Genomic DNA, 25,302 nt, shown 5'->3' on the forward strand with positions numbered 1-25,302 from the left:
CCCATAATGAATGGTCAAAACCTTGGGCTATTTTTGAGGTTTCACTGTAATTAAGTACCAAATTGTATATTCTACCTATGCAATATCATTGCGTGCTCTCCCTTCTATCTCTGCTATCCTAACTCAGGCTCCATATACTTATATTTTAGACTATTTTAACAATCTCTCAGTTTTTTAAATGAAACATTAGCAAATAATTATTGAGAATATATTCACTCCAAAAAATTTATGAAGTACTAGGGATTTCAAGAAAAGGTCTTTGCTTTCATGAAGAGTATGATAGAAAACACACACACACACACACACACACACACACACACACACACACAGGCAAAGGCCCCAATTCTCTGTAAAACAAATCTTCATTTAACACAGCTTGGACCATATCTCCCCTCTGTTCAGAGGAGGAAGGACAAGCATCCTCACATACATGCTTTCCATCCTGTGGCTCCAGCTGTATTCCTCTTTTATTGTCCCCACAGTGCCTTACATGTAGCAGGAATCCCAGAAAACCTGCGTGGATGCTTTGCATTTCCTCATGCTTTCCAAATGTACAATCTTAACCTCTTTGTAGGAAATCTTAGTTATGGGGGCTTGAGGATCTATTCATAGTTCATCACTTCATAGACCCTGAGCAGTGATTTTTCTCAGCTGGTGGCAGAGCTGGCACACAAACTGGACCCTGGCTTTCCACTCCAGAACTGGTACCACTGCATCACGGACCTCCAATGACAGGGATGGGAGGTGAATCAGAGGCTCCATTTGAATGTATGGGCCCAGGGCTGTGACATTGCAAGTCCTGATGTACAGTAGGAGGTAGAGAAAAGGCAGAGGCTCTCCTCGCTGTAAGCCACCAGAGCTAGCTCCTGTTCTCTGGCGTATAAATATGACTACAAAGGGGAGAGGAAGAAGAATGAGGGTCACACTACAGATGCAAATGTGGCTTCTCAAGAAGTAAGTAAGAGTAAAGCCCTGGGGGTCAGCCCTCATGCCAGTGTTCACCACTAAGGTTAACTCTCGGGGCTTTGGAGGCACCCTCCACTCCACTGGGGTGAATCTCTTACTTTGTCCAAAGGCCCCAAAGATGGTAATGATCCGCATCCCTTCCCACACAATGACCTGCTACAACAAGATGGGGTTTGCAATAGAGGGATTTGATTCCTCTATGGCATTAAGGAATCAAATCTAGCGTTGCTATTCTTTTATCCATAAAGCAGGTAGTGTGGCCTTTCAGAGCCATTCAAAAACGTTTTCCATGTAGGTAAAAAAATAAAATTGTGGGGAAAAAACGATTCTCATTGTGGACACTCTCCTTGGTAAAGTTAGTGTATTTATAGTAAATGGTGAGGTTGATGACCTCAAGTATGATTAATCTACATTTCAGAGAAAAATCCAGGTTTGGGCCTTAAATTTCATCATAGGAATCTAAGTAAAGCTCCAGGAATAACTGTCATAAGAGGAAGGAGAGGAGATAGTAGGATCGGAGGGTGTTACAGGCAAGGGTATCCATGAGGTGGAGGAACGACGGCAGGGGAGGGTGAGCAACACAGATACACGTTTCCCTTCCTTTCTGCCTTTTCTTTTCACCACTGTGATCTTATCTACACAGACCCTCAGTAGGTGGAGATTTGGGGGAGGATGAAAAGTGACCCCTGGGTAAGAACACAGGCCACAGCAGGATGTAAGAAGCAAAAAGACAGAGAAAGGAAGACTAGACAAAATGCAAGACAGAAACAAGGAAGAAAGGGTTGTCAGGGATAACACAATGGGTTTGAACTACATGGGTCCATGTGTACATGAATTTTCTTTTTATGTTTTTAATCTTTATTACTGAAAGTATTCCATATGTCCCTCTCTTCCCCCATTGACCTCTTCTAGCCCGCCTCCTCCACCCCAGGCCTTCACCACCCTATTGTCTGTATCCATGGGTTATGCATACTAGTATAAGTATACAAGCTCTTTGGTTGATCTCTTCTCACCCACCCACCCTCCCCTGCCTGCCCTCTGAGATTCGATAGTCTGCTCCATGCTTCTATGACTCTGGATCTATTTTGTCCATCAGTTTATTTTGTTAATTAGATTCCACATATGAGTGACATCATGTAATACTTATCTTTCTCTGACTGGCTTATTTCTCTTAGCATAATACTCTCCAGGTCCCTCCATGCTGTCTCAAAGGGTAAGAGATCCTTCTTTTTAACAGCTGCATAGTATTCCATTGTGTAAATGTACCACAGCTTTTTTATCCACTCATCTACTGATGGACACTTGGGCTGTTTTCCAGATCTTAGCTATTATAAATTGTGCTGCTATGTGGATTGTTTTCAATAAATGCCTGTACTATTTCTGATATGTGGTTAGGAGCCCATGCATGTGGAGGGCCACCTGTAAACATTGATCTATGTCATTTTATACAGAGTACTTGAGCATCCTCGGATTTTGGTACCCACAGAGGCAGTGTGTGTGTGTGTGTGTGTGTGTGTGTGTGTGTGTGTGTATCTGTGCACACACACGCACACTGTGGAACCAACTAAGTTTTGGGGCAGTCAAAAATTGTATGCAAATTTTCAACTGTGCAAGGTTTGGCACCACATTGTTCAACAGTCAACTGTATATAAAGTCACGGAACAACCTGTAGTGAAATTAAACCCTTTGGGTCTCTACTGAGCCATATGAAAAACTGCCTTTATTCTTATAGTTGAATCTTAACAGCGTCAGGTAGCCACCATATTTCAGTACAAAATGTAAAGACTATTAGAAAAAAAGAGAGTTGGGCTTACATCTTTTCCATTAACGCCAGCCAGACCTGGATCGCCTTTTTCTCCTTGTTCACCCTAGAAAGAAACAATTTATACAATGAAAAATATTATATGTAAGAACCTTTACCAAGAAAAAACAAAAGAGTTACACTGTCTGGGTATTTATAAAAATGTGATTACTTTGTTAATCCCTTGAAAGAAACATTTCCTTAAAAAATAATTCTGAGTTCTAGAATCAGAGAGAGGTTTAAAGGTCCAAGAAAAGCTGCATAAAAAATGATTAGAGTAGAAATAAAACAAGGATTATTTATTTGCCTCTATAAGCAACAAGGAACTTTCTGGAGGGCAATCTGACAATATATATCAGGGTCTTAAATCTGTTCATTTCATTTGGCTCAGTGATTTCACTTCTAAGATTGTATCATAAGGAAATAATACGAGTAGGAAAAGAAATACAGATCAGGTTATATTACTACAGTGGATATAAAACGGGTAGAGGAATGGTACCCAGTGGATCAATATCTCTCACTTATCAAGTTCTCTTAATCTTGGCATCATTGACATCCTTTGTTTAGGGCTCTCCGCTCCATTGTAGGATGTTTAGCATTATCTCTGGCTTCTATTCACTAGAGGCCAGTAGCCAGCCTCTCCCTCAGCCCCTCTACCCTCAATCTTGAAAAATAAAAATGTCTCCAGATATTGCCAAATTTCCCACAGAGGGCAAAACTGCCTCCAGTTGAGAATCACTAATATATTATATATCATGAAGATATATGTAACAGATTTGTAATATGAAATGCTACAACAGACTGGAATGATTCACTATAATAAACAGCATGGACTTTATTAAGAATAAATGTGCAGTCTTTTTAATTCTCTATAGGTTAGAGAGCCCACTTAAAAAATGAAAATATTAAAGGAGCAGAAGAAAATGTAAGTGAACATAGCTTAGAGCTTATGATAAGTAAGATGTCTTTAAGCATGGAACCTAGAGAAGAAATTTATAATAGAAAAAAATTATATATGTGACAAAATATTAATTATATACTTGTAAGACAACAATAAATACCACAAATTAAACTAAAAGGCAAGTGAAAAAAATGGGGAAGAGTATATGGTGGCTTACTAGTTAACACACAGTTTTTATCACACATAAGAAAAAGAATAATATCCCAATTGGTAACTGAGCAAAGGATATATCAGGTAATTTACTACAAGCAATAAAAAGAAATGCAAGATGACATTAATATTTTAACTGGTATTAATCCATCAGGTTATATTTGGGACTAGGTGAACTCTAAAGCACCTCCATTGTAAATTCTATCATTCTTTGGGGGGGCGGGGAAGGCAGGGGGAGTTCTATATCCAGACAAAAACATAATGATATTCAAGCATTGCATACTAAATAACTCCTAAACAAAAGAAAGTTGACAATAGTAACCAGCTGTTCCTTTTTTATTCACTAGGAAGAAAACGAGTAAAAACACAGCACTACAGATTTAAGCTAGAATTAAAGGAAATTTTATTTGCCACCAGAGGTTGTTGGAGAGTAGATGCATTTAGATTGCTTCTCAGTGTTTGGATAAGTTCAAACGCAGAAAAAATTAAAAATACAAACCCAACAGAACATCTCTGAAGATTTCTTGAAAAATACAGTAAATCATTCTAGACTGATAGAAATTTAAGTGCAATCCCAACCAAAGGAAAGAGGATGAATGGGAATTAGATTACATTTAAGATTTTTCCAATGTCTATTCTTTGATGAAACTAATTTCAAAACTATTTGAAAAGTTAATGTCCTGCCCTAACCGGTTTGGCTCAGTGGATAGAGCATCGGCCTGTGGACTGAAAGGTCCCAGGTTCGATTCCAGTCAAGGGCATGTACCTTGGTTGCAGGCACATCCCCAGTAGGGGGTGTGCAGAAGGCAGCTGATTGATGATTCTCTCTCATCTATGTGTCTAACTCTCTATCCTTCTCCCTTCCTCTCTGTAAAAAAAAAAAAAAAAAAAAAAAAAAAAAAGTTAATGTCCTTCCAAACAAAACCACAATGCTTTGGTATTTAAACTATTACATTTAGGTAAGTAGGGAAACCTTTTTATAGAGGTTGAATTAATCAATTATTATCCATTATGCAGGTACAGTAGTTACTAACATTACTAATGTTTCAATAGATACCAGCAATAATATACTAGCTCCTGTTTTATATTCCTTCCTACATGCCAGACTCCATGTGAAGTGCTTGCATAGTAAGGACTCTTTTAAATTCTGGCAGTAATTATAAGTGGGGGTTCTCATCTCCATTTACTGATGATAAATGAACATCTCAGAGGACATATGTAACTTTCACACGGTCAAAGAACTCCTCCTGTTGTCTCAAGTTATTTGCTCAATTACTTTGATTCATAGGGACTTTCATTGAATTGGTCTAATTTGACCTTGTACCACATGCCCTAAACTTCCTTCAGTTTTCAGCTCAAGTTGTGGTGTTCATCCATTCCTATGGATGTTGTCGACATTTCACCTCAAGCTCAACTTTCCTTCCTATCTTTGTTTTCCTGACTGTGGTGTTTCTGAAGCTGGAGTATTTTTTCATTCCCAGAAGGCAGCCTGGAAGGAAGGCGGGGTCGGGAGGGTATAAGATCCCTGGACGCAGTCTTCCACCAAAGAGTGACGGGAGTTGGTGGATTCATGTGTCCATGTCCATTTCCTAGCCTGTAGAGACAATTGCAAGGCATGTTCCACATGATTCCTCAGAGGGTCCCCAGCATGACTCAGTTCCAGTTCCCTACAATGATAACCAGCTTAAAATACACCCTGTTATTAACTTTTTCTTGTTACTTGACTTATCCTCCTCACCCCCTAACACCTGTTTCTTGAGATCCCTCTCAGATAAACTACCTGCCCCAAGAATTGTCTTGAACCTTGTTTCAGGGCAACCCAAGTGAAGGTGATGTCCATCAGCCCCCAGTGTCTGCATGTTTGTCCATACTCAAGATCTATCCTTCAACTGCTATGTTATCACTACTCTATACACCCTGGATCTTCTCCATCTTCCCAATGGCACCAAGCTCAGAGAATCCAACTATCTATCTTCTCTCTTGTTCCTAGGCTGTTGACTAATTCTAGAGAAAATTATATAACTAGGCAGTTAAGCACCATTATAAATTCACTAGAGGCCTGGTGCACGAAATTCGTGCACGGAGGGGGGTGTCCCTCAGCCCAGCCTGCACCCTCTCCAATCTGAGACCCCTAGAGGGCCGTCGGACATCCCTCTCACAATCCAGGACTGCTGGCTCCCAAATGCTCGCCTGCCTGCCTTCTTGATTGCCCCTAACCACTTCTGCCTGCCAGCCTGATCACCCCTAATCACTCCCCTGCCAGCCTGATTGATGCCTAAGTGCTCCCCTGCCAGCCTGTTTGCCCCTAACTACCCTCCCCTGCAGGCCTGGTCACCCCTAACTGCCCTCCCCTGCAGGCCTGGTCCCTCCCAACTGCCCTCCCCTGCTGGCCATCTTATGGTGGCCATCTTGTGTCCACATGGGGGCAGGATCTTTGACCACATGGGGGCAGCCATCTTGTGATGGTCAATTTGCATATTATTCTTTTATTAGATAGGTTTAGATAGGATAGAGGCCTGGTGCACAGGTGGGGGCTGGCTGGTTTACCCTGAAGGGTGTTCTGGATCAGGGTGGGGGTTCCCTTGGGGTGTGGGGTGGCCTGGATGAGGGGCCTGTGGTGGTTTGCCAGCCGGCCACACCCCCCGGTGACCCAAGTGAAGGCCCTGGTATCTGGGATTTATTTATCTCCTATAATTGAAACTTTGTAGCCTTCAGCAGAGCCAAGCCTCCTGCTTACTCCGTGGCTGCAGCCATTTTTGTTGGGATTTATTTATCTTCTATAATTGAAACTTTGTAGCCTTAAGTGGAGGCCAAGGCAGGCCAGGGCTGTGGAAACTTGGCTTCCTCCATCACTGCAGGCAACTCAAGCCTCCTGCTCTCTCCAGCTCCGTGGCTGCTGCCATTTTTGTTGGGATTTATTTATCTTCTATAATTGAAACTTTGTATCCTTAAGCGGAGGCCAAGGCAGGCCAGGGCAGGCGGAAAGCTTGGCTTCCTCCATTGCCGGGGAAACCCAAGCCTCCTGCTCTCTCTGTGGACGCAGCCATCTTGGTTGGGTTAATTTGTATACTTGCTCCTGATTGGCTGGTGGGCATGGCTTGTGGGGTGTAGCGGAGGTACAGTCAATTTGCATATTACTCTTTTATTAGATAGGATGATAATTAATCTCATTCTAGGTTGTTAAACTACTCTATTCCCTTCAAATCCTTAGTATTAGGATTTCTGCTCTTACTCTCAGATGACCATGTTTCCTACAGAGAAAACAGAAGCCATCCAAGAAGCTTTCCCTTGATGCCTTGAAATCTATGAATTTGCTTACATCTATACCATCATTTCCTCTATTCGTATGCATGGAAGAACTGTTTCATTCTCTTTTTAATACTTATCCCTCAACCTGTGCTTTCAATTCCATCTTCTTTCTTCTCATGCAATTTATGTTTAAATTTATGCCCTTTTCTCTGAATCCTCAACATCCTTCCTCCTACTCACTTCTTTCCAACTACAGTGACACGTACAGTTGAATCTTTTATGGAAACAAAAACCTCTCACTTGCATCTCCTGTCAGTTTCTGCTTCATCTGCCTCCTTCCATTTTCAGATAAACATTGAAGCAGACCTCCCATACTTCTTGTCTGCATTCCATTGCCCCTCACTCACTTCGAAGTCCACTCCAGATTGCCCTGTACCCTTCCTGCTCCTCAGAAGCTGCTCATTCCAAGGTCTCAGGTGCCATCATTAGATACCTTGTGGTGTGTTTTCTTCTTTGAGCCATTTATAGCTTTTATTTTGACCAGCATCCTCTGAGCAATACTTGCTTGCTGAGACACTATAATATTTGTTGCTGTTTTTTCTACTTCTATAGCCACATTTTCTTATTTTCTTTTGTGCTGGGTGCTCTAAGCATTACGAGTCCATAGGGATCTGTACCAGGTTCTTAAATTTTCCCTTTCAATGGACTTTCTCTAGGTATCTTCTCCACTTTTATAATTATAGTGACCATCTATATGCTAATGAGTCTCAAATTCCTACTTCCAGACTAGATATATTTTTTTATCTTTAAAGTACAACTTATATACCATAATAATGACATGTTTTACGTGTACAGTTCAATGAGTTTTAGTACAATTATTTCATTGTGCAACCATCACCACAATGCAGGATTAAAATACTTACATCATGCAGAAAGTTTTCTTGTGCCCAATTTGTAGTCATTTGTCCATCATATCTACAGCCCAGGCAATCACTGATACACTTTCTCTCTCTCTCTCTCTCTCTCTCTCTCTCTCTCTCTCTCTCTCTCTCCCTCTCCCTCTCCCTCTCCCTCTCCCTCTCCCTCTTTCTCTCTCTCTCTCTTCTTCCTAGAAATTTCATATACAACATGCAGCCATTTTTGGTCTGGCTTCTATGATGTAGCATAGTGGTTTTGAAGTTTACCCATGTTGTTACAAGGATAAGTAGTTCATTACTAATTTCTGAGCAGTATTCTTTGTATGAATATATGTACTGCATTTTGTTTATCCACTTATCAATTTCCCATATTTAGCTATCCTATATAATAAAGGGCTAATATGCAAATCGACTGAACAGCAGAACAACTGGTTGCTATGATGTGCAGTGACTACCAGGAGGCAGACACTCAATGCAGGAGCTGCCCCCTGGTGGTCAGTGCACTCCCACAGGGGGAGTGCTGCTCAGTGAGAAGCTGGGCTCATGGCTGGCGAGTGCAACGGCAGTGACGGGAGCCTCTCCTGCATCCACAGCAGCGCTAAGGATGTCCGACTGCCCGGTTGGGCCTGCTCCCCGGGAATGGGCCTAACCCGGTAGTCGGGCATCCCCTGAGGGCTCCCAGACTTCCAGAGGGTGCAGGCCAGGCTGAGGCCCCCCCACCGAGTGCACAAATCTCGTGCACCGGGTCTCTAGTTCTAAATAAGGCTGTTATGGACAATGACATACATGATTTTTTTCTGTGGAGATGTATTTTAACTTCTCCTGGGTAAATAAATATCCTGGAGTGTACTTACCAGATCATATAATAAGTGTATGCTTAACTTTTTAGGAAACTTCCAAACCTATTTCCAAAGTGCCTGTATCATTTTACATTACCATCATCAGCGTATAAGGGTTTCAAATTTCTACTAATCCTCACCAACAGTTGGTATTGTCAGTCTTATTTTATTACAGCCACTCCAGTGGGTGCAAAGTGATACCTCACTGCAGTTTTAATTTGCATTTTCTTAATGATTAATGATTTTTTTCATGTGCTTATTAGCCATACACATATCTTCTCTGATGAAGTGCCCATTCAAATATTTTGCTCATCTTTAATTAATTTTCCTAACTTATTATTGAGTTGTAAAAGTTCTTTACATATTATTTATACAAATTCTTTACATATTATCTTATATATAATTTGTAAATATTTTCTCCCAAAATGTAGTTTGGCTTTTTATTTTTGTAATGGTATTTTTAAACTTTAAAATTTTCTACATCTTTATTAAGGCATAATTGACAATAAACTACACAGTTTGGCTCAGTGGATAGAGCGTTGGCCTGTGGACTGAGGGGTCCTGGGTTTGATTCCGGTCCAGGGCATGTACCTTGGTTGCAGGCACATCCCCAGTGGGGAGTGTGCAGGAGGCAGCTGATCAATGTTTCTCTCTCATCGATGTTTCTAACTTTCTATCCCTCTCCCTTCCTCTCTGTAAACTACAAACTGGTTAGGGCTTTTTCTTTTTCTTTTTTTTTTTTTTGACACTTTCTTTATTACTATATCTTTATAATAAATGTTAAAATCAGATAGTATTAGTCTTTCAGATTTTTCTTTAAAAGTTGTTTTGGTTATACCAGGTTATTTGTATTCCCATATGACTTTTATTTTTATATTATTTTATTTTTATAAGTGACAAAGGAGGAAATTGTTAAAGATACCTGCTATTCCATTTTCACAGTAGGGAAACTGAGTCTGAGACAAGACTCCCAGCCCAGTGCTAAGAGAGCTAAGCTGTTCCATCTATGACAACAGACTTGCACCCTCATGACAGAGCTGTCTTCACTGGGGGGAGGGGGTAGGAGATGATTTTTAGAGTACTCAATACATTTAAATGGATATCAAATTCATTAATGCATCATCTAAAATACAACCTCCTTTGATTTTGCCCCCTTTGATTCTTTCTCTACCTGTTCAGTTTAATCTTCGATTAAACCATTTTGCTGGACTTAAAACTCTATCTCCCAAGAGCTTTAATCATGTCTCCACAAAGCTTCTCTCACCACATAGGAGAGGATTAAAGATGAAGAGCAGCAACAGGCTTGATGAGGTTTAACCTAGTCCTGCAGAGAGCAGCTCAACTTGCCTTGGCCAGGGCAAAGCCTTTCTCCCTGCCACTCTCTCAACAGATCCCTGCACTTTTGCACAGATCCCTGGGTTCCAAAGGGCCATGCTAGAATTTAAATCACCTGAGGACTGGGTCTGCATTCTCCTTATTCACTGATTTTTCTCTAGCTCTTAGTGCAAGAGCTAAACCAAAAAACTTCCTTGGCCTGGCCAGTGTGGCTCAGTTGGTTGGAGCATTATTCTGTACACAAAAGGTGGTGGGTGCCATCCCCATTCAGGGCACATGCCCAGGTTGCAGGTTCAATCCCTGGTCAGGGCACGTGTAGAAGGCAGCCAATTGATGTTTCTCTCACATTGATGTCTGTCTGTCTGTCTGTCTGTCTCTCTTTCTCTACTCCTTCCTCTTCCTAAAATCAGTTTAAAAATCTAAAATCAGTTAAAAAAATAAAATGAACTACAGTAGTTTCTAAATTAATGATTATTGAATGGATTCATAAATTAATAGAATGGCCCTAGCCAGTTTGGCTCAGTGTATAGAGTGTTGGCCCACAGACTGAAAGGTCCCAGATTTTATTCTGATCAAGGACACATACCTTGGTTGCAGGCTCGATCCCTGGTCCTGGTCATGAGTGTGGGATGCAACCAATTGATGTGGGTGTGTCTCTCTCCCCCTCTCATCCTCTCTCTCAAAAATCAATGGGAAAATATCCTCTGGTGAGGATTAACAACAAAAAAATAGAATGGATCTTAAAAATCTGACAAGGAAGCTTAGCTTCATTGTCCCTGAAAATTCTTTTGACTTGATGGGCCCACAGCACTGGAAGCTAAGATTTCTGAATGGCATTTTGCTTAGCTGTAAACCTCAGAAGATAGTCTCTGCCCTTCCAGCTCTGGGGGCCATTATGGCGATTGTGAATAAATACATAAATAAAAGTATAAATATAAATATATATAACTAGTGGCCTGGTGCACGAAATTTGTACACATTAAAAGGGGGACCCAGAGTCAAGTCCCCGTCCACCCACATGCGCCTCAAAATCACATTAGACCCAGACCTGGCCACCCCCCCCCCAATTGGGCTAGATCCAGACCCGGTCCCACCCTTGTCAAGCCCCGCCTGGCAGGGGGCATAGCCTCAGGTCCCCTGGCCCAGCACCAGGATGGGGGGCATGGCCTGAGGTCCCCCAGATGGGGCACGGGGTGTGCCTTGAGGTCCCTTGTCAAGCCCCGCCAGGTGGGGGACACAGCCTGAGATCCCCTGTCAAGCTCCACTGGGTGGGGGGCATGGTCTGGGGTCCCCGTCAAGCCCCGCAAGGCGGGGAGGTGCAACCTCAGGTCCCCATCAAGCCCCACTGGCAGGGGGACGCAGCCTCAGGTCCCCTGTCAAACCCCACTGGGCGGGGGGCACAGCCTGAGTTCCCCGAACCCAACACTGGGGGTGCACCTTGAGGTCCCCCGTCAAGCCCCGCTGGGTGGGGAACACAGCCTGAGGTTCCCTGTCAAGCCCTGCCAGGCAGGGGGGCACAGCCTCAGGTCCCCTGGTCCGGTGCTGGGGTGGGGGGTGTGGCCTGAGGTCCCCTGTCAAGCCCCACCTGGTGGGGGGTGTGGCCTGAGGTCCCCCAGCCTGGCGCTGGGGCGGGGGGAGCAACCTGAGGTCCCCTAGCCCAGAACCAGGATGGGAAGCACACCTTGAGGTCCCCCGTCAAGTGCCCCTGGGTGGGGGGCGTGGCCTCAGGTCCCCTGGCCTGGTGCCAAGGCAGGAGGCACAGGCTGAGGTCCATCAGCCTGATGCCAGGGCAGGGGGCATGGCCTGAGTCCCCTGTCAAGCCCCATGGAGGCAGGGGAGGGCATAGCCTCAGGTCCCTGATGATTGCTCATTAAGACTCCTTAAGGGAACTTGGCCTCAGCTGTGGGTGCAGCCATCTTTGTGATGGAGTGATGGTCAATTAGCATATTCCCTCTTTATTAGATAGGATAATAAATTCTCCTTGAATTGAAATTTAATGCAATGTCCCATTAATCCCATTTTAAAGATGGGAAAAAAAGGCATGAACATCTAAGTCAAGCATTTAAAGCCCCTCATGAGTGACTTGAAGGGTAGGTGTCCAGCTGACAGTCGTGGAGCTTCTACTGCCCAGTTTTCTTCTAAGAGTAAGTAAACTGCCCATATGAATTTAGATCACATTTAATGTAATTTTGGCATGGGGGCTATCCATGTGGAAAAAAAAACAAAAAAAAACTTCAGTCCACAAATCTCATCCCACATGAAAACGAACTCAAATGAAATTTAGACTCAAATATGAATCTAAAACTACAAAATTTCTAGAATGAAACATAGAAGAAGTCATTTGTGACCTTGGATTAGGTAAAGGTTTCTGTTTTGTTTCCATATGCCTCATATCATTTAAATTCCTTTGGTCTTTTTTCACTGCCTTCATTTTATTAAAAATATTTTTAGCATGCCATTTTAGTTTTCTCTTATGAGTATGTAGCTTTTGTGAGAGTTTAAAAAAATATTTGCTTTAGCACTTACAATATGCATCTTTAACTTATCACAATCTAGTTCAGCTAATACTGACTTAATTTCAGTAAACTATGGCAAATTTGCTACAATTAAGCTTCATTTCCTTCCACTTTTTGTGTATTACTATTGTCATATATATTATATCCATCTGCTATAAACCTAACAGTACGGTGTTCTAGTTCTGCTTTAAAATATGCTTTTAAGGAAATTAAAAGTAGAAAAGAGAATAAAAAGGTATACATTTATACACACACACATGCATACAAATATAGAACTTTTTACATTGACCCATATATTTACAATTTCCAGTACTTTTCCTTCTTTCTTATGCATTCAAATTACTATCTGTTATCATTTATTTTCAGCCTGAAAGATTTCTTTAGTAACTCTTATAGGTCAAGTCTGCTAGCAAAAATTCATTTTACTTTTTGTTATTTGGAAATCTCTTTATTTTTGCCTTCATCTTTGAAAGATATTTTCACTGGATATAGAATTGTTGGTTGACAATTTCTTTTTGAATATGCCATTTTTACTGTTTTCTGGTCTCCATTGTTTCTAAAGAGACATTAGCCACTATTCTTATTGTGATTCCATGCACGTGATGTTTTTCTCTTGGTGCTTTCAAGATTTACTGTTTGTCTTTGGCTTATCAGCAGTTTCACTATGATGTGTCTATATGTGGTCCTCTTTGTGTTTATCCTACTTGGGTTCTATTGAGTTTCTTGGATCTAGAGACTAATATTTTTCATCAAATTTCGGAAGTTTTTGGCTCTTGTTTGTATCTTGTTTATCTCTTTCCCCTCCTCCTGGGACACCCATGACATAAACTGGTTTCCTTGGGATCACTCCTGTGTCGAAATAGTTTAGTGATCATCCAAGGGTTTATTCAGAAGTTGTGTTCTAGCACCTCAAATCCATAAGGCTTCTACCCTTTTCTGGATGGGCTGGAGAATCCATTTAATGTTGTAGCCCTTTGTCAAATCTTTCTTTTCCCTTTTTTGCTGGGCTTATTCAGATTTCCCCTGCATATGTACATGGTTTCCCAGTCATCCTTTTACCCTGTTAGATTGCATATGTATTTTATATAAAATGCAAATATATTTTATATTATATGTGAGAGCAATACAAACTCTAAGAAAATAAATTTATACATTTTATAAGGTGACAGCTCTATTGCAATAGAAGTAAATCTACTCAGTTTAGGAGATCAGAAACAAAACACATTTCTTTGGTGAATTATTAAGGTGTAAAGATTTAAATAAACTTACATAATTAGTTTTTCAGTAATTTAAACTATTAAAATATTTTGTTGATTATAAATACACACAGAGAGTATACTAGTAACCCATATACATAGATTTATCAAATAAGTTATAAAACAGAACTTTTCTAAATAAATTATTTTCTAAGATAAAGTTATCTGTGATTTATACCTTGTAATAGATAATAATTTACTGCTTTGTTGTTGTTATTTATGATAATGAAAAAGAAGTAACTAAGTATGTCTCTGGCAGCTAAATATATACTGAGAAACATGATAGATTTTCAAAAACTGCCAAGCCAGAGCTTGAGGTTCTAATTGTGATCTACTGAACTGAATCTGGCACTTGGAAACAGGAGGTCTGTCTGAGTCTAATAACATGTCTGTCTTTACAGCTATGTGAATCTTCATAGTCTTTCCCATAATTGGCCTTTTGGGATTTTAACTGGAAAAAGCAACTAACTTCTACACCTACCTAAATAGTATTGTTATAATGCTGAGATGAAAAAAGTTATATGTAAGGTGCTATATTATGAATTACATGGAGGTGGTCAATGGCGGGGGGGGGGGGGAGGGGGGAAGGAGACACCTGTAATACTGTCAACAATAAAGATAACTTTAAAAAATAAAACATGACTTAACACATACAGGATGCATAAAAACAAAGGCTGAGACAATTTTGTCTTTAGAGACCAATGCCCCTTCTTTATAAAGCTTCAAAATGACTATCTTGATAAACTTATTTGTTATGTCACAAATTGAAATTCTTTTATCTAAATGGATTAGAGCCAAGATTACTCACCTAATTGCTTTTGTGACATAAACCTAATTAAGTTATCTCTCCAAGGGGAAGAACTTAATCTAACAAAATAACTTCTATAAAATCAGTCATATCAATTTCCTTTAGTAACTAAACATGTAGATATATTAACAATTACAGATTATAAACTTATTGTGGTTCACATTTTGAATATAAAAGAACAAATAGTTTTTCAAGAAACACTCTCTATAATTCAACCATAGGAAGATAAACAATCCAATTAAAAAAATAGAAATAGTCCCAATGTACCATGCTAGCAAGATGGTATGCTACAGCCCACTCTCCCACTTAGCTTAAAATTGTGGTCACTACTTTAGGCATGACAAATAATATGACCAGAAGTATTTTCAGATTAGCTGAGGGGGTAGTTTGGGGAGAGGAGAGGCGAGGAGAGGACAGAAGGGGAGGGAGGAAAGGGGGAGATAAGAGAAGAGAGGAGAGGAGAGGAGAGGAGAGGAGAGGAGAGGAGAGGAGAGGAGAGGAGAGGAGAGGAGAGGAGAGGAGAGGAGAGGGAAAGTGGAGGGGAGGAGAGGGAGAATGAATGAATCCTGGGAAATGTGATATAATGAGAGAGTGCCTCCTTAGGGAAGCCAGGCCTAAGTTGATGTCTGAGTAGGTGAATGGAGCATGAGCAGGGAGTGGCAGGATGTGAGGTATGCTGATGTAGGCCCATTCCTCATTAGTCTGGTCTGCCTCTCCTAAGATGCACATAGGCAGAGACACACATTAGGTCTCCCAAAAATATTTCTGAATGAAACGTCATCAAGAGGAATTTTGAATAAAATAAGGGCATCTTAAATGACAGTGCTTCTGGCTGATTTGGAACTCATGCCATATCTAGAGTGAATTCTCAAAACTGCAAAGTCATCTGGGTATTAGTGTAAAAATGTCTGCATTATAATAATATATGTAATAATATTTCAGGCTCTTTTAAAAATTCTCTATTTCATTTCATTTTGCGGATGAGGAAAGAAGGTGAAACTTTATACTCATTGGAGAGAGACAGTTCATTCTGTCACAGCTGCTGCCTGGGAATCCAGTGAGAATGACCGATCTAGAAGGGAACTCTCCACACTCATCACAGGCAAATCGAAACGAGGTCCAAGGACCCATTCCTCTCATGCTGTCTGTAACTCGTTTTTTGTTTGACCAGGATGCATGGACTAGAGAGTTTTCTTCTCTGTTTGCTTTGGCATTAAATCTATAAACTTGCTACGAGGTCTCACTAAATTAGAGTCAGCAAGATTTATAGAGGGAAGAATTTAACACCACTAAAACCTTTCAGGGCTTCAGTTTCCTTATTGATAAACTTGTCTAATAATATCATCTATCTCTTGGCATTATTTTGAGCTGCTGCCTGACAAATGTGTTTATAAACTGTGCATAAGTGTTACTTATTTCTGTTAAAATCAAAATACGTAATGAATTCATGTAAACATAAAACTGATCATTGTGATTATGTAAGAGAATATCCCTGCTCTTAGAAAATACACAATTAAATATTTAGAGATAAAGGACCATGACATAAGTGACATTATCAAATTACTGGTATATAAAAATAAATATTTGTTTATATATAATTATATATAGTTATATATATAAATACGAGAGGGAGGGGAGGGGAGAGAAAGAGAGAGAGAGAACACAAATGATCTATCATTTGAGTTAAAGGTTATAGTATGGCTTCTGTACTTTTTTTTTACAACTTTTACTAATATTACTATTACAAAGTTTGTGGCTTAATTTAATTTTACTCATTGAATCTTAACTGAGGAAAACCAATCCAATTATACATGTAAGACCAGAAAATGTCTTAACCGACCTTAGAATCTCAAACCCCATACTAAGTAAAATTATTCCCATTAATTTATTGAAAGGCTTATAAGTTTAATTGACTAAGGCAGTATAAAATAATCAGAGAAACTGAACACATAACAACTCTATGCAATGCCTTATGCAAAGCATTGGGGATATGAAGACTCAATGTTGCTGTTTAGAGAAGATCAGCCTCTGATTATTGATAAAGGAGCCCACAACACTGAAAGCCACAGGGGTTCAGTGGTGAGGTATGTACTGTGGGCATTTATGGTCAGAAAGTCTTCGTGTTGGACCTGAAAACTAAGTTAGGCTTTGAAATATAATTAGGACTTATATAATGTGCAGGAGCCTGGACCATGTTATCCTAAGGCAGTGGTCGGCAAACTCATTAGTCAACAAAGCCAAATATCAACAGTACAACGATTGAAATTTTTTTGAGAGCCAAATTTTTTAAACTTAAACTTCTTCTAATGCCACTTCTTCAAAATAGACTTGTCCAGGCTGTGGTATTTTGTGGAAGAGCCACACTCAAGGGGCCAAAGAGCCGCATGTGGTTCGCGAGCCGCAGTTTGCGGACCACGGTCCTAAGGGATAGAGAAGAAGCTATCAAAGATGCCTGGTTCATGTCAAAGGGATTCAGAAGCTAAATGGAAGAGATTCCTACTGATACAGAGTGAGACAATTTGAGGTCAAATAGGAAAATTACAATAGATTTAAATATGTTCATAATACTAAAAACCAAACAAATGAAATAAAACATAATTGGTAAGCATTGGAAGATACTAGAGAATCAGCTCATTACTTTGAAAAATGGTTTATCAATGGAAAGAATCAAATATTTAGTAGGACTTTCCTTTGTGAAAGTCCTTTTAAAACTTCTGTAATATGCCACTGGGTAATCAGAGAGTAGATGAGGGAAAGTTTGCCCTCTAGACATATTCCAGCTAATAAATGTAGAGTAAATGATAAAATTAAAATAACATCATTTTTCAACCCTAAGTTAGTTAATGAGTGTAGGTATTGATGATCAAGGCTGCTATCATCACAAAAAGAAATTTTCCAACATTAGGTCACTTATGATAAAGGAACACCACACCACTGACGAAGTAGTCTTGCCAAAAACATCATACTTAAATCTGATCTAACTACTCATTTAAAGGAAACACAGAGATGAAAAGAACATATTAAATTACATCATGGAGAAGTAATAAAATCCACTGGGAAATTCTTCAAGACAAACAACATTGCTTCCTTAACAAATAATTTAATGAAAGCAAACAACAAAACAACAGAGACAGAAGGGGATATTACAGATTAGTAGACACGTAAAAGCACAGGAACCAAAGGGAATGTGTGAGCCTTTATTTGGATCCTGACTAAAGCAAATTGTTTAAAAAATTAATGACTTTTATTATACTGTTGGAAATCCAAATACCAAATGACTATTTAATGACATTAAGAAATTACTGTTAAAGAGGGAAAGGGGGATGGGGGAGGTGGGAGAGGGTAAAGGGGGGAAAAGTGGTGATGGAAGGACACTTGACTTAGGGTAGTGAACACACAATACAATGTATAGATATAGAATTATATACCTGAACCCTATATAGTTTTATATTAACCTAAAGGATATAGGTTAATAAATAAATTCAATAAAAAATTTAAGAAGCCTATAAAAAGGAAATTACTGTTAAAACTTATAAGAGGGATAATGGTATAGAGGTTATATAAGAAAATGTTCTTACCATTTAGAGATACATATTAAACTGTCTGGAATTGCTTCAAAATCATAAAGGAAGGGGTCTAGCTGAAACAAGATTGGCCATGAGTTGAGCCAGTTGGTGTATACATAGGGATTCCTTATCCTATTCTATATACTACTGTTTGTTTGAAATTGTCTTTAATAACTTCTGTAATATGCCTGACTATAGGTTCTTTATTTTACATAAAGGTAAGTGAAGTATACTTTTCGTGCCCACAAATAAAGAGATGTGTTATTTATACATATCTTTAAACTTTTTAATACCTAAATAAAAACTTGCTTAAAGGGTAAAGCCCTAGAAATTAAAGCTATTCATTCACAAATGATGTCTAGCATTAGATCTTATATGCTTGAGACACTATTCTCAGAGCTTTAATTTATTTACCTCACCACAGCACCATGGATTAAGATCATTTCCCCCATTTTTTAGCTAATAAGTTGGCAGAACCAGGGTTTGGACCCAGGCAGTTCTACTCTATGGCTCAGGCTCTTAAACTTTGGTCTACATTTAAATTATGTACCTAATTATTGGTCAAGTTCCCATGTTTTAGGCAGGATCTAGACCCAAAGGAATGAAGGAAGGCAACTCCAGAACAAGGTCAAGGTAAAGTAAAGGCACAAACATCAGGACCAGCAAGTTACTTGGTTTGAGGCAAGCGCAGGATTCTGAACACGAGAAATGCTGTGAAATGAAGTTGGAAAGTCAGACAAGACTGGATTGTGACCTACCATGAAGGATAAGTTAGCGGTGTCAGGACAGCCTTAAATAACCATTTGGGAGGCACTGACTCTTTGGAGTGGAAGATTGACACTATACTTTTTGGAGATTAATGGAGCTTAATCTGTAGGAGGAATTATTGGGAGGGTTGAGATTAGAACTAGGAATTCAGTTAGGAGGCTACTCCAACAGGTTAGGCAAAAGCAAGGAAGGCTGGAGTTTAGGGTCATTGTGTGGGAATGAAAAGGAAGGGCAACTATAAGAAATGAGATGCTACAGAAGCAAGAGATAGAGAGAAATAAGAGTTGACAGAAATGACAAGTTTGGGGCCTGGGCAAAACTTGGGAGGATGGTGATGTCATCACCACTAACAGAAAAGAGCAAAATGCAGAAAGAGAACCAGATGTGAGAGAAAAGAGGAAGGGTTTTGTTTTGAACACACTGAACTAAATGAAATAAACAAGCCATCCAAGAAGACAGATTTAGTAGATAAAAGGGTAAAGTGGACTGAAACCCGGAGAGAACCCAGGTGTAGGGTGTAGTTTTGGGACTGAGAGGTGATGGTTGAACAGATAAGATTAGTTGACACTGCTGAAGGAAAAAGGGAAGGTAGTTTGGCTGGAGTCTCTAATAGTATTTTGAGTCTTTTTAAGATACATGAATGTTGTCTTCTATTATTTTCCATTCCTTTAGCACAGAACTCAATAAACTCTCTTGTCTGATTCATGAAGAAATATGAGGTGCTAACACCTCTTTTCATAGCAGTGTTTTGATTTCCTAAATGATCCTAGTACAGCATTTATTTATTAGTAGTGAGAATGGTTTGATTTCTTACTGTCCCATCTGGGAACCAACTAATAGGGAAAGGACAAATCTCAAAAGCAAGCTTGTAGTGGAGGACTAAAGACCCTTTTCAGATAATTCAGACATGTAATTCTATTTTAGATGGAGGCATCTTTATTTTCTGGCCTATATTTCTCAATAGTGATAGTGTCACAATTCACTATTGAATTGTTAGTCAAGTCTAACCAATATGAGAAGTAGAGAAAATGACACATAACTTCTTACTTGCCTCTAACATAATAAACTACTGATCTAAATAAGGCTGCAGTTAATTGAGAAAGAAACCATAGGAACAGAGAAAGAAAACTGTAACAATGCTGCACTTTTAAATAATTTCTAATTTAAGTTTAATTTTTTCTTTAAAAACTAAAATAAAGATCTGTTTCTTACAGCAAGGCCAATAGCAAAGCATTGCTGTCTTTTCCAGAACCCATATGAATCAGAATATTTAGTCTAAAGCTTTAAGGATCCAAATAATTATCTTTTTTTTTCTTGGTTTATTCCTCCCATGTCAAAACTTGATGTTCATACTTCATTTCAAACTTTTCACATTTTCCATTTACTGCAACCTTGGGCTGAGAAAGCCCATTATTTGACTGGATTTTATAGGGAATTAACAACTCTATTCAGTAGGGGTTCTCTACAGGAGAAGGAAGAATATTAATCAGAGAGCTGCTAAGTAAGCACAGCTGGGAATCCTTATCAACAATCAAGAACCAACCCCACAGGGCAGTTAAACACAGCTGGGAGGCCTTCTGTCAGATCCAAGTCTTAGCAGCCAGTAAATGGAAGAGCCATGATACAAATGGCAGTGCTTATGGCTTTAACTTTTAGAAAACTTCACAAGCTTATAAGAACATTGATGATTTGCTCGTTGTGAAGCAAGTAACCAGGCAATTCTTTTAAAGACTTTAAGCCAGCAGTGTGAGATTTGTTTTAATTTTTTTTCAACCATCATAGTTGATGCTTCTCAGTAGCAAATGAACTTTCCTTCAATGTAGCCTTGTTTCTGTGCCACAGATATGCAAAAGTTGCTACTGTTTGTACTACTACAATGAAAGAAAACAGGGAGGGAAATGTAGAGATAGGGTTATTAGTTAATAATAGAATTTCACTTTTTTATAATTCTCTTTTTGAAGAAGACTATAGAATGAAAAATAACATGACAAAGAGTTTTTGTTTTGCTGTCTTTTGTGTTGGTATAGCTAGTAGTGCAGTCAGATAAGAGTCCATTATAATCACTGAGTTCATCCATAGGCCATAAGTGGACACATCTGGGGTGATGCCTTTTGATTTTGAACCACCAAAATGATTTTTTTTTTAAACACCCAAAGTCCTAGCAAGAGGAGAGGATTTCCAATGAACAATTGTGCTCAAATCTCTACTCTACACATTTTAAAACTGCTACTACAAAGTTAGAATTGGGAGACTTGGCATTAGACCCACAAAGCTCAGTGGCTTCTCATGTAAATCCAACGTGGGTAGTACAGATCAGGACTGGTTTAAAAATAAGTGTTCCTGGAAGAATGTTTACGGGGTTATAGCCACACTCTGCAGTCAGACTACACACCCAGTTAGCAGATTTCAGTCTAGATAGGACTTGGGTGTGGACTACATTATGTGGTTGGGTTTGTAGATTAAAATAACCACTTCTTTCAAATCTCAGTTGTTGTGCAAGAATCTCTGAGTTCATTAAAATACAAATTTCACTGCACATGCCTAGACTTCTTCTCAAGTAGATCTAGGGACTTAGGAGAATCAGGCATTGCTAAACACCCAGGAGATTCTGATGTAGTTGATCTGTAGACCACATTATGGAAAACACTGGATATAATCTATGCTCAATGCCTTTCATTAAAGTATATCCATTGATAAAACAATTAATAACCTTAGCTTAAACTGAAACACATATACCCTCAGTCTTCTAAAACATGAAAGAATTTTTTTATACAAAGTAATCTGTGTCATTAAACACTTTTACAGAGCGATTATTATTATTATTGTTGTTGTTGTTGTTATTTTTTTCCCGTGCTCCTGGGCAGCTGCATCACCCTTGACAGGTCACAGTACCCTGGGATGTTTCTGTGGCAGACGGAAAATTCATCTGCCTGGGACTGCATCCAGGTGCAGAGTGAGTCTGCATGACAGATATTACTTTTAAATGACATTTTTCTATGTATATTCTTTGAAACAAAAAAGTAATTAATTGTAAAAGTTGCTTTCTTCCTGCCTTCATAGACTGTCTTACTGAAAAAAAAAAAAAAACTTTTCTATTTTTATTTTTCTTAACTAAGCAAAACAAACATATCCAAGCCCTAGGTTATCAGAGCAAACTTCTAAGTGGAATACAACATGAAGAAAATGTATGTTTTAACAAGGCCCTGAACTGTGTTTTCCAAAGATCCTAATGGGCCCATTGTAGTTGCTATAATCTATTAAATTCAATTTATGTAGGTGGAAAGCCCTTTAATATGCATTTTATGATAATATGCTTTTTAAGATGTCCCCTGATATATATTATACACACTACTGAACCATAATGACTATTAGCACAGTAAAATTAATAATACACATTTTTAAATGGCCTAAACTTTCAAAGACACTCATGAGAGAGACACTTTTCTGAGTAAAGTTTTGAAGAGACATTTTTTATAGTTTTGTGTACAAAGAAATAGATGATTAAGGAACTTTTGAAGATGTTCAGTAATGGTGAGGGGTTCCAGGACCCATGTCTCTGCTTTTCCCTCTCTATGATAAGTTTCAAGAGGTCCTAGTTTTTTCTGATTAAGCTCTGTCTCCAACAGATCTAAATGCAAAGCCTCTGAATCTTCCCTCATCCTTTGTCTCCTCTTCTAATGGTGCTGAATGCACCACTGAACCATGGACCTCTGGATGGCAGAAAGGGTGTTTCTATTGAGAGGAAAAATTAGAAAATGACTCGAATGCCTCTGTTTGGCATTAGTCACTCTCCATTAACTCATTTAGAGTCTCTTCCAATATTAAGTCAAAACCTGGCTAACTTAAACAAGTGGAATCATTAAGCTCAAGATTCCAAAACCATCCCACACAATGAAACTCAGGTTAAATACTTCTAACCTTGTACTATCAAAATTTTAATAGTGAGCAGTTCATTTTCAAGTCTTCTAATGCCCAAGGAACGGATCTCTCCTCTCAAAGATGTAGCTTCAGCTTTACTTTATGTGTGGACTCCAACTACAAGTAGGGAGTCCTGTACCTACCCAAATTAAATCTAAAAAAAAAAAAAAATTCCCTTAAGTACAATCAGCTCTTAAATGAAGCCCTTAAATCAACTCAGTAAAATTAATTAACATGCACAACACATTTGATTCCTTCGTTTGCATTAATTCCATCTTTAAAGTGAAGAAAATTATCAGTCTCATATGAAAAAAGAAGATTTTAGGATGGTTGCAGATAACTCCACAGCAACATTCAACACTCAATAATGTTAGTAGACCAATGGCTAAAATGTCTTCAAGAAAACAAAGACTGTTCCAAGAACTATAAATCCAACTAAACTGTCATTAAGTATAGGAAAATTTTTTGAGGGGCATCCCACATAATCTGCATATACATTTTTCATGAACTTAAAAAATTTTAAATTTATTTTAGAGCGAGGGAGATTGAGAGAGAGAGAGATTGATTTTTGCTGTTCCACTTGGTTGCTTTTTGTAGGTGTCCTCACCGGAGACTGAACCCACAACCTTGGCATTTTGGGACAACACTCTAACCAACTGAGCTATCTGGCTCATGAACTTTTTGAGAACAAAACTAGAAGACAAGCATCAGCCAAATAAAAGAAAAACACTAAACATGTACGCAAAGACTGAACACAGATTCTAATTAGCTGTAAGATTAAAAGAAAAAAAAAAAGAAAAATTGGGTATTGTGAATAGAACAAAATCTAAACATTGTAATATTGAAAAATGTTAAAATTACATGTCTAACAAAAACTGGAAGGAGAAGGGAGAAAAAAGGGAGTGGCAATATGAGTGCAAGAATTCCTTTATCATTTGTGATGAGGTATTTAAAGTTCATCTTAAAACCATATTAAGCAACAAAGACTAGCATATCAATAAAACCAAGGTAAAAAGAAAAATAATGTACTTCATTTAAGTCAGACAATTGCAGGGATGGAAGAAGTGGAAACATATTAATTCTGCCATCCCAGAGAAGGAAATCAAGATACTGAGGGGAGAAATAGAGAACTTAGTTTATGACCATAACCACAGGAACAAAACTTTTGCCAAATTTTGAAGAGAGACACAAAAGAAAGCAATAAAAAACTAATTAAACCCACAATTTAAAATATTTCCCAAAGTAATCTCTAGATCCTATTGGCTTTTCTGACTAGTTCTTAACAATATTTAAGGAAGAAATAATACAAATATTACATATACTCCTCTGGAGAACAGAAAAGGAGATCACAGTTTTCATTTTATGAGCTGAGTACAACTCTGATACTAATATCTGACAAGGTAATTATAAGAAAGGAATCACTCAGGTTTTTCATAGACATATATGCAAAAATCCTAAAGAAGATATTAGCAAAGCGGATCCAGTGATATAAAAAAAGGATGCTGCATCATGAACAAATAGGTTTTATTATAGGAATCCAAGTCTAGTTTAACATTTAAAAATCAATCAACAAAATTCACCATATAAATAGAAATAAGGAAAATCATATTGTCATTTCATCAGTTGCAGAAAATGTGGTGGTGGTTGTTGTTTTTTCAATCCTCATCAGAGGATATGTTTTTCATTGCTTTTTCAGAGAGATTGGAAGGGAGGGAATAAAGGAGGGGGAGAGAGAGAGAAACATCAATGTGAGAGACACATCGACTGGTTGCCTCCTGCACCTGGACTCAACTTGGGGCAGGGAGTGAACCGCAACCCAGGTAGGTGCCCTTGACTGGGAATGGAACCCTGGTCACTGAGCACACTGGCCAGGGCAGAAAAATGCATTTTTTAAATTAAATATCTGAATAGGTATTGAGGGGATAACTCAGAAAACTGTATTCTTAATATCCTTTTTCTCATAAAGCACTCTATAAAAACCTACAGCATATTTAATTATGAAATATTAAATTCTTTCCCAATGAATTTAGAAATAAGACAAGGGTATTCACTATAACCACCTCTATTCAATATTGTATCAAAAGTCCTAGCCACTGTAATATGGCAAGAAATCCAATGAATAAGAACTAGGATAAAAGAAGTAGAACTGTTTATTCATATATAACATGGTAATCTATACACTATTAGAATTAATTAATCATTCAGGTTGCTGGATAAAAGATCAATATACAAAACAATGTATTTTAATATAC

General features: G+C 38.7%; 1 protein-coding gene across 1 annotated transcript in view; it reads right to left on the bottom strand.

Annotated features, from left to right (window-relative positions):
* COL19A1 (collagen type XIX alpha 1 chain) overlaps positions 1-25,302 on the bottom strand; it is a 316,298-nt gene that overhangs the window by 175,953 nt on the left and 115,043 nt on the right. The window contains 1 exon segment of the mRNA XM_079780963.1: positions 2,781-2,834. Within this exon segment, the coding sequence (XP_079637089.1) occupies positions 2,781-2,834 (54 nt within the window).

This window comes from Cnephaeus nilssonii, assembly GCF_951640355.1.
Source record: "Cnephaeus nilssonii genome assembly, chromosome: 9".
NCBI classification, from domain to species: Eukaryota; Metazoa; Chordata; class Mammalia; order Chiroptera; family Vespertilionidae; genus Cnephaeus; species Cnephaeus nilssonii.